Source organism: Egretta garzetta, unplaced genomic scaffold, assembly GCF_000687185.1.
Source record: "Egretta garzetta isolate BGI_Z169 unplaced genomic scaffold, ASM68718v1 scaffold268, whole genome shotgun sequence".
NCBI lineage: Eukaryota > Metazoa > Chordata > Aves > Pelecaniformes > Ardeidae > Egretta > Egretta garzetta.
Window position 1 is genome coordinate 242916 of NW_009260600.1, and position 10846 is coordinate 253761.

Here is a 10846-nt window from a genome sequence, read left to right on the forward strand (position 1 = left end):
AGCAGATCTTCATGGAATGTGGTATCCTACTGTCAGAAGGACTCTAGTGTGTCTCTCCAAACTGTACAGATGTATAGACGTATGTAAAAATGTCTTTATCTGTTCTTAAGTGAAGTTATGAAGTATGTAGCACCATGTCTAAATATTTTAATGTAAATTAGGAATGGACAGTTGGTGACCTTTGTTATCTCTTAGTCTTTTTGCTGCTGTCTTTATGTAAAACAAGTGAACTGACAAATTTAGGTCACCATTTCCAATACAATTTTGTATTTGTAGAGTTAGAAAAAAGGCACTGGTTTGTACATCTATTGCTTTTGCTATTGCAGAAATACTTCTGTCTCTGATGCTCATGATACTTATTGCACCAAAGTTGAGGGGCGAATAGGACAAGAAAGAATAGAAAGTTCTGGATCGATTATAGAGAATGATCTTACTGCTGAAATTACTGGGTGAATGTGTTATTTGCTATGTGCTTTGCAGGACATGAGGCAAGGTGATGTTTCTGGCCTTAAAAATGGAGACTCTACTACTACATTTTGGGAAATTTTTCAAACATTTTTTGTGGCACATCTTTTCACCTTTCAAAATGTAGGAGACATTTCCAAAGTTTAAGACAGTAGGAATCTTCACATCTAACAGAAGCAAAAGTGGTGTTTACTTCACAAGTATTTTGAGACTTGCCCTTTAGAATCTGATTTATGTCTGTTACCTAATAGCATAAAAGGCTAATAAGTCTCTGAGAAGCATAATGCAAGTGGTTTTGCTTTTTTGTAAGTGTTGTATCTTTATTAGATACGTTTAATGCATTTCAAAATATCTTTGATAGGTGTTATGTGAAACTGCTACCAAGATGCTATTTGCTTAAAAAGAAGCTGGAAAATACTAATACTTCATTGCTTAATATATCAATCTCATTAAAGATAAATGAGTATTTGCCCTTGTTTTCAGCTAGACCTTTGGAAATGAGGTTGGGTTTGTGTTGTTTGCAAGGCTCGTTTATACTGTGTCAGCACTGTGATTTATTTATTTTTTCACTGAGGTATTCTAGCAGCACTGGTACACCTTGCCTGCTCCCTGTAGATAGGAGAAGACATGAATGAAGTGGCAGTGGCAAGTCTTGGGGCAGTCAGGACTGTCCTGTGCTATGTTGGAGTTCTGGTGGAGGCGAGCTGTGTTTCTGCGGCAAGCTCAGCCGTATGATCAAGTTGCTGCAGCTTAGTGAGTTACTCTGTGTCACCTGGGCCATGGCAGCTGTCATGTTTGTTTACTAACCTGGCACAAACCTGAGGTAATTTGAGTTTGCTTGAGGTTAAGCTCGCTCAAATGATCTCACGCGTGTTGCAAGTATAAATTGCACACACAGGTAGTTACCCTGGCGCATGAAGTGTCTAGTCAGGTTACCCGCTAAGCATCTTTCATTCCATTAGCTGTGAACGCATTAGGTGGCACTGACATGTCACTACCCAGGTACAAATTCAGAGCTGGAGGGTGAACGGGGCATGCTTGAGTGTATACCTGTGTCCAGTCCATCTAAGTGCTGTAGCAAGCCTTTATATATGAACATCATGTCGTACTGAGTTTGGACAACATGTTTGTAGCTAACTGATCTAGAATTTTATGTGCTGGCAAGCACATCCTTCACAAGCTACAACTCTTATAGATTCTGCCTAAGCTTTGCTAAAACCTTTTTTTTTTTTGGTCTGATTTCCTTTTCCCTGCAGAGGGCAGTGTTTCAGGGATTATCGCAAGAGGCCTTATCTGCCTGCATCCACTCGCTGCTGGGAGCTGCTGATTCTATCAGCAAAACCAAGGTCAGAACCTGTGCTTTGGCTACGATTTCTTTTTCACCCCGCATGTATATCTAAAGCTGTGAAGCAGTTGCTCAGAATTCTGTTGAAATCTCAGTGAAAGCATGTTCCTCTGCCCCCAGAGACCTGATGGATTTGCCAGCTTTTAGTTACAGTTGATGTATTGTAAAGCAAAGGTAATGATTCACATGCTCACCTATCTGAAAGGTGGAATACAAATCATAGCAATCGTATTCACAGGCTGCTCTAACTCATGTGAATTCAGTCAAGTGATACCTAAAGAAAAACTGCTAGAAGTCTCTGCTCCCTATATTTGTTTTTACCGCCTGTTCCTCTCTTCTCTTTTTCTCTGCCTCCATTGTTTAAATTTTCAAAAATCTTTCCAAGTATTAAATTCACTGGGAAGATTTGTTAAGTGTTCTCCGCTCAGAACTGTCTGTTATCAAAAGGTTTGGTCTGATGTGTGGCTCAGAACTCAGTGCAGTTTCATCACATCATTTTAAGTGTTACTTTAAGTAGTTGGAATAAACCTTCTTTCTTCCTGTCACAGTTCCTTTAATACAAATACTTAGTAATTTGCTAATTCCTAACAGCCAGAAAGGGAATTTAAAAAAAAAAAAAAAGTCTTAGTAGGCTAAAATTGTTGCATTTGTATAAGCAGTAAATATTTAGTAATGCAAAAAGTTTTAGTTGCTATTAGAAATGAAGAGCTGTTTTGCGCTATTTCTTTTGAGCGTCCTTTGAAAAATATCTGTTAAACATAGTAGCTTTAAAAAGAAATTCAAACCACTTTCCCTTCTAGCTTGAGCAGATAACTACTATATATGTAACTGATTCAGAGTTCTGCAGTTAATTACCCACTCCAGCACCATATATTGGGTCAGCATTGACTTAAGGTATTGCAGAGAATGAAACTCCTCCTGCAGTGAACCCTAGATAGGTTGGCCCGGGACTAGGCTCTGTACCACGTTGTTCTCGATGCATGTTAATTTAAGATTATCTGGTGAAATCGTGCATGTAAGAATAAAACAAGAAAAACCCAAGAAAGCGTTCCACCACTTATTTTTAGTAAACATTTCTATTTGTTAAAACTGCAGATTTAAATCTAATTTCTTCTTTACTGTTTTATTTAATGTTATATCAAGGAAAGTTCTCTTCCAGCTTGCAAAAGCAAATTTGAATTCTTGAGTCGTCCTCCATTTACCTCAATGAGCTGTGAATTTCAAAGATTAAAAGCAGCAGGCAGTATAAAGCATATAGCTAAAACAACAAGCAGTGCAAATCTTGACTGTCTTGGTGGTGTGAACTTGGCCTTGTTTTATTCTTTGTATTTTTTCTGTACTGTTTAGAAATTAACTAAGCTCTGTGTTTAATGACATGAGAAAAATGCTTCCTAAGACCTTTGCACAATAGCACAGTTAATCAAGGTTATTACAGAAACATTAACTGTTTGGCTTTTTTTTAATCATTGTAATCATCAAAAAAATTTTAGAACCTTGTGTTTTTCAATTCTAAATTACATCAATTACATTAAATAATTCCTGGCTCTTAGGAAGAATAAGTTTGGATCTTTCAAATAATGGATACCTGTACTTAATGTGGACATTTAGTAATATGACAGTGTAATTTAATTCTTCAAAAAAATCTGAGTAAAGTCAGCTTCTATAGAGCAATGTGTTAGGAACGGTACAGAAGTGGGATTTGTGGATCCCAGAGTAGTTAATGGCACTACAGACTAATGGAAAAAGCTTGTTAGTAAGATTGTTAGTGTTAATTTCATTATAGGAAGTAACTAATAAAAGTGGAGATGTTGAAACTTCGCTCTTCATTTAATTGTGGTTTTTTTTTTTTTTTAAACATGTAATGGATGTTCTTTCTCTTGTTGTGCTGTAGACCCAGGTTGATGGACAGCTTTTCTTAATAAAACACCTTTTGATTCTTCGTGAACAAATTGCTCCTTTCCACACTGATTTCACCATTAAGGAAATTTCCCTGGACCTTAAGAAAACTAGAGGTACTGAACAGTAGCTGGCTACAGAATGGGATGGGATTGTCCTCCCTTAATGTGCCAGCAAAAGTTTTGGGTTTATTTTATGTTCACTTGCAATGACCTGTACGCTTGTTCTGATCTCTTGCTTTGTTCTTGTCTTCTCTGGAAAAACCCCCAAAACTATTCTCTTATTCAGGGTAATTCAAGATGTATCTAAGAAATTCTTTATTTTTGCATGAAATGCATTTGACTGTTTTTTGCTGCTGACCTAACTTACTTATCCAGTCCTTTTTAAGAACAGCTAAGTAATCTACGTTTCTATTGCACAGAGATGTCTTTCCCCTTTTCTGACCCTTTAAAGGAATGTCTTTTGTTACCACTATTTAGCAGGTGAATTTAACAATACATGGTTGACTTCTCTAGAACAAATTTAAGATTTCCTAGACCTTTCTGTGAGGTTTTGTTTTGGAAAGGATTTCTTATGTCGCAAGTTCAATGAGCAGTATTGAACAGTTTTATGTAGTAACCGTGTCTGTTGCAGGAAGGGAAAATAGAAAGTAGTGGCCGTGTTCATGACTTTTAAAATGGTACTATGTTTCCTTTGTAAAATGCAGGAAAAAAACTCGATACAAGAGTGAACTGTCATGCACTTGTCAAGTTTATAAAGATAAGGGGAAAAATAATGGGAAACATATCAAGTTTCTCTTCTTCCATTGCAGAAGAGAAAGCTGAAGAAATAACATTTCTTTCCTGCCATCTAATATGCTGCTCCTTTAACTCTGAAGCAAGCAATTCTTACACTAACCATTTTACCTGTTGCATTTGAACATCAATGAAACCTCCTACCTGTTGAGTAGTTTCTAGTTGACTGGTGGTTAACAGGCAAATACATCCTTTTGGTGTCTTGTCCTGGCTGACACACAAGTTTGTTCTCCATCTTCATTTAATTGAATAAATTTTTGTGCCAGCCAGTGCTTTGCAGGTGGTAGTGGTAAGTAATGGAAAACACTTTATTTATATTGGGTGGTGGTGGTGGTGTTGAAAAGAGGGACATTGTGCTTAATTCTTAATGTGGCGTAGCATAGGCCAGTAGGGCTTTCATATTTGGGATGAGTTGTAGAAGAAAAATAACATGGCTAATAGGAGTTTTACTGTGTTCTAGCCAAGCTTTCTGCACATAGATTTAAGATTTAATTTGAGATTTATAGGCAAAGGGACACTGCTTAATGTAAAAGTCATGTTTCCACCCATTTTTTTTTAAAGTAGTATAATGCTAAGGTTCATGTAATTGAAGGATACAGTGGGGAGAAGTGACTTTTACACTGACTAGCTCACAGGCTTCTAATCAAAAACTTAGGTTCTTTCTGGAATTGGTGAAGTTTCTGGGCAATAATTCAGAGAACAAAATGAATCGTTCTTTGTGGTCTCCTTTAACTGCGTAGGAGCGCAGATTCTTAGTTCAGTGCAAAACCTACATGCCTGCATATCTGGTATTCCCTGTTTGTTTAATGCCTTTGACGGCACTTCTTTAATTCTTACATCTTGTTTCACTCCCATTGTTTTATACAGCAAGAGGGGTGCAGAATTGCTTTTGAAATGGAAAAAAAAAAAAGCAGATGGATGTGTAGGATGATAAATGAATCACATTAGGGCAATAAAGCCATACTGAAACTGTATTGATAATTTTCTTTTTCCCAGTTTGACTAGATTTCATGTTGGCAATATCCTGGTAACACCATAGGAATATTTCAGTATCTTGTGTTAATTACAGACATTGTTGCTTTTCCTTCTTGGGACTTCTGTAGTTGTTTAGTCCTAAGTAAAATAATTGAGTGCAGAGGAAAAGAGTGGCAGTTCTAAGTTATGTCATGCAACTGTACTTGGTTTTCCCAGGCAACATGGGCCAAATTCTGCATATTGTTTGTAAATCCTTAACTCTATAACTTACGTAAAAGTCTTTCACTTGTAGATAATAGTTACAAAAGTAAAAGAGCTCACAAAATTTGTGTGCTGATAGCAAACAAACCGTTTGTTTGTTAGGTTTGTGTAATGTATTTATCTATTTAGACTGTGCAACTGTTAGATTTGGGTTTACCGTAGGTGCAATTAAAAAATAGTGGCTCAAGCTTTGTGTGCGTCTGTGCATGTGTACTTGTGCATCCACACCTAGTGGTAGTGGAATCATTAATATTGTATTCCTAATCATGCTGGGCCATCTTTTATGTGTAAATGAGTGATTAAAGTTTTTAATTCCTGGAGCTGAATCCCACTGGCTTACAGTGTGAGTGACTTTCTGATTCACAGATGCAGCATTTAAAATCCTGAACCCTAAGACAGTTTCAAGATTTTTTAGACTAAACAGCAACAACGCCTTGATACAGTTCTTACTGGAGGTAATATGGAGTCTTATTGCATTAAGAAAAATTGTAATGTAAAAGTCATGTTTCCACCCATTTTTTTTTTAAAGTAGTATAATGCTAAGGTTCATGTAATTGAAGGATACAGTGGGGAGAAGTGACTTTTACACTGACTAGCTCACAGGCTTCTAATCAAAAACTTAGGTTCTTTCTGGAATTGGTGAAGTTTCTGGGCAATAATTCAGAGAACAAAATGAATCGTTCTCTGTGGTCTCCTTTAACTGCGTAGGAGCGCAGATTCTTAGTTCAGTGCAAAACCTACATGCCTGCATATCTGGTATTCCCTGTTTGTTTAATGCCTTTGACGGCACTTCTTTAATTCTTACATCTTGTTTCACTCCCATTGTTTTATACAGCAAGAGGGGTGCAGAATTGCTTTTGAAATGGAAAAAAAAAAAAGCAGATGGATGTGTAGGATGATAAATGAATCACATTAGGGCAATAAAGCCATACTGAAACTGTATTGATAATTTTCTTTTTCCCAGTTTGACTAGATTTCATGTTGGCAATATCCTGGTAACACCATAGGAATATTTCAGTATCTTGTGTTAATTACAGACATTGTTGCTTTTCCTTCTTGGGACTTCTGTAGTTGTTTAGTCCTAAGTAAAATAATTGAGTGCAGAGGAAAAGAGTGGCAGTTCTAAGTTATGTCATGCAACTGTACTTGGTTTTCCCAGGCAACATGGGCCAAATTCTGCATATTGTTTGTAAATCCTTAACTCTATAACTTACGTAAAAGTCTTTCACTTGTAGATAATAGTTACAAAAGTAAAAGAGCTCACAAAATTTGTGTGCTGATAGCAAACAAACCGTTTGTTTGTTAGGTTTGTGTAATGTATTTATCTATTTAGACTGTGCAACTGTTAGATTTGGGTTTACCGTAGGTGCAATTAAAAAATAGTGGCTCAAGCTTTGTGTGCGTCTGTGCATGTGTACTTGTGCATCCACACCTAGTGGTAGTGGAATCATTAATATTGTATTCCTAATCATGCTGGGCCATCTTTTATGTGTAAATGAGTGATTAAAGTTTTTAATTCCTGGAGCTGAATCCCACTGGCTTACAGTGTGAGTGACTTTCTGATTCACAGATGCAGCATTTAAAATCCTGAACCCTAAGACAGTTTCAAGATTTTTTAGACTAAACAGCAACAACGCCTTGATACAGTTCTTACTGGAGGTAATATGGAGTCTTATTGCATTAAGAAAAATTGGGTCATTTAAGCGGGTGGTGATGTCTGGCAAATAAAAAGGAGAGAATTGTTGTCTTCTGTTCAAGGGTACTCCAGAAATCAGAGAACATTATATTGACTCTAAGAAAGATGTAGATCGTCATCTGAAATCTGCTTGTGAGCAGTTTATTCAGCAGCAAACCAAACAGTTTACAGAACAGCTGGAAGAGTTCATGACGAAGGTACAAACATGTTGTATGTTCGTTAGCCTAACTGAAATATTGGTAGCACAAAGGAATTGGTATTTAAATTTGGTATAGCAGAAGCTGTTAGTTCTGTCTGAATAGCTGAAGGTGATGGCATTTCCTGTTATAAGGTTGTGCTTCCCTTTACGTTCCAACAAGAATTTTCCAGGCGTTTTTGAGATTAATGGATTAAAGGAACATGACATAGTTTGTTTTTAAAAGCAATGCTTATGCTTTTCGATCAAGACGCTTTAATGTTGAAACAGGTCTGTGAAAGTTGGCAGGAGCTTTTCTGTTTGCAGGAAAGCTCCTACCTTTACTGAATTTGTAAGCCTAAGTGATTTTGGGTCACATGTATTCTTGAGGAAGGTCTTAGAGCATGGCTGTGAAGTGTGTTAGAAGTTTCTGCTCTGAGCATATTTTACAGCAGAGAGATGCTTGCTGAGCAGGACTTTCCTCCCAAGTCCTGTTTGTGACAGAAGTTCCTGATAGAAAGATCAGGCATTCTAAAGGGGAAGAATAAAAAAGATGTCTTATTACAGTACACTTCTTTCTAGAACCTGCTCTAGAACTCAAGGTTTCTAGTCATTTTGAGAAAACCACACAGCAAGTTCTATTACTTCTGGAAAATTATAAGTGTGATGTGGATCCTTAGGTACTGAGAATAAGTGGCATGACATCTCAGAAAGTATTGAAAGACAAGTATCCCAGCCACTGTTTCTTTTGAGAATTTAGAAGATTACAGTATTACATTTCTGATGCCTGTCATTCTGGGGTGAGGGGCCAGTGGCATGCCTAAAATATAGATGGGTAGCTGGTGAGATTGATAGATTGTCCAAGTGATCCCAGTGATTTATTGGGAATCTGGGGAGTTTGACCTGCTTAAGTATAAATCTCTTTTGAGGCTTTGTGTCATCAGGTGCCTAAGCATCTCCATAAATTTAATCCCATTTTGAATTTTACTTCCAAGAAGTGATCATGGTTGTAATTTTGAATTTAATTTCTGTCAAGCTGTTTCCCCTGTGTATCGTTAAGTCAGGGCATAGAAGAGAGAGAGGAGGGGAGATTCTGCACACTCCAATGTCTAACAGACTTGTGCAATTGTTACTTGGTCACTTTGTTGTGAATTCAACTGAAAGAAACATAATTTTGTTGATTGTACTTGTTTTAGGTAGCTGCTTTAAAAACAATGGCCACTCAAGGAGGTCCCAAGTACAGCCTTTCACAGCAACCTTGGGCGCAACCAGGTATTTGCTTTGTTTTATATTCATGTTACCTCTGAGGTGCTTGTGGGCTAATAAAGCTGTGATCATTTACTGCTTTGAGACTTCTTCTAAAAACTTCTCATCAAACGGAGGAAAAGACCCTTCCCAGTCACCATTTTTGCAGTATAAGCTGCATTATATGGGGCTCAAGTATTTGAGAATGTCGTTTGTCTCTGTGCCTGACTTCTAAAAGGTAGGAATCTGAAAATCTGGCCAGATGAATTTGGACTGGGAGACTGTGATTGATTTGGAAAAATTCTAAGTAACTAAGCACTGTCTGCCTTTTTCCTGAAAATCCTGGCTTCCATTTTTACCTGTGTGCTACTTTAAATGTCATAATATACCTCTAAATCAAAACCTGACAAACTTCAGAATATGTTTTTAATTGGTGCAGTAGATGAATGACTTGAGTATTTCTCAAGCTGTGACTGTTCTTGCATAAAAACAGCATTTCCACAACTGCATACGGAATGTGTTTAAGGAATTAAAAGCTTTATCTTAATGTAAGCAAGTGCTTTTGTAGGAAAAAAAGAATCTGCATTGAAGCTTTTATTGTCTGTACATTTGGTACCTACTTCCTTCTCAGTTTTCCTGTCACTTTGCAAAAATGGAATCCAGCTTTGTTTTCCTCTTAAGAATTCAAATGTGAATGCTTCATAGGAACGTTTGGAGTAGTTTAGATGTTCCTGGGTTGCTTTGCTCTTCACGTTACAAAGTTGTGCTTCTGGGTACCACTGAGAAATCTGATTATTCCAATTCATACATTGGAACCTTCTGTTGCATCATGTTCTTAAAATGCAAAGCCAGCCACGTTCATTCATAATTCAGTGCTGCTCCATGGGTCAGACACTCTCAAGGGCTAACTCAAGCTTCTACTTAACATCTCCTGCTTCTTCAGGAGTATTTTTAATGTTTGTTTGGAGATAATTATGCGTGTAGAGGCAGATCTAAGCAGATCTTCTGCTGTTTCTTGGAGTTGTTTGTCTGGGAAGCAGGAGTAGGCAGAAAATTTAGATACAGTAGAAATTGAGGGGGGGAAAAAAATAACACAGTATATTAACTTTGGTACTTTAAAGCTCTGTTGTGGTTTAACCCAGCAGGCAGCTAAACACCATGCAGCCATTTGCTCACTCCTCAGTGGGATGGGGGAGAGAATCAGAAAAAAAGTAAAACCATGGGTTGAGATAAAGACAGTTTAATAAAACAGCAGAGGAAAACAATAATAACAATGAGAATCATGATAAAAGAATACACAAAACAAGTGATGCACAGTGCAATTGCTCACCACCCGCTGACCGATGCCCAGCCAGTGATTGCTGTCCTCCAGCCAACTCCCCCCAGTTTATATATAGAGTGTGATGTCACATGGTATAGAATATCCTTTTGGTCAGTTGGGGTCAGCTGTCCTGGCTGTGTCCCCTCCCAGCTTCTTGTGCACCTGGCAGAGCAGGGGAAGCTGAAAAGTCCTTGACCAGTCTAAGCACTATCCAGCAACAACCGGAACATCCATGTGTTATCAACATTCTTCTAGTAGTAAATCCAAAACACAGCACTATGCCAGCCACTGGGAAGAAAGTGTACTCTATCCCAGCCAAAAACAGGACAAGCTACAAAATTTATTTTTCCTCTACCCTTTAAGCAGAGATCTTGGAAAAGCATTAAAATACCTAGCAATAACAAAAGAAGGTCTTGTCTGAGAGAGGATTCCTGTCTGATTCGTTCAAAATCCAGATGGCTGTGTAGCCTTTCTTCTTACAGACATGGCCTGTGGTCAGTAAGGAGAATTTGTGATGTGCTGTTCACTTTACTAGCACTGTTTATTTCCCAGCAGTTTCTTTTCCAGGCAGATTTTCTAGGGGGAAGCCTACGTAGAACTTTGTTGCTGTTGGTAGGCTGTGGCTTCAGGAACCTCAGGAGGATGTGGTAGCTTGCAGAAACGGGTCAGATGA

General features: G+C 37.7%; 1 protein-coding gene across 1 annotated transcript in view; it reads left to right on the forward strand.

Annotated features, from left to right (window-relative positions):
* The window catches only part of COG3 (component of oligomeric golgi complex 3), a 31468-nt gene that overhangs the window by 17956 nt on the left and 2666 nt on the right, over positions 1-10846 (forward strand). Inside the window, exons 15-20 of the mRNA XM_035900327.1 lie at positions 6-79; positions 1722-1811; positions 3702-3822; positions 6103-6191; positions 7495-7629; positions 8804-8879. Coding sequence (XP_035756220.1) covers positions 6-79; positions 1722-1811; positions 3702-3822; positions 6103-6191; positions 7495-7629; positions 8804-8879 — 585 coding nt within the window. The remainder of the gene's footprint in view (positions 1-5; positions 80-1721; positions 1812-3701; positions 3823-6102; positions 6192-7494; positions 7630-8803; positions 8880-10846) is intronic.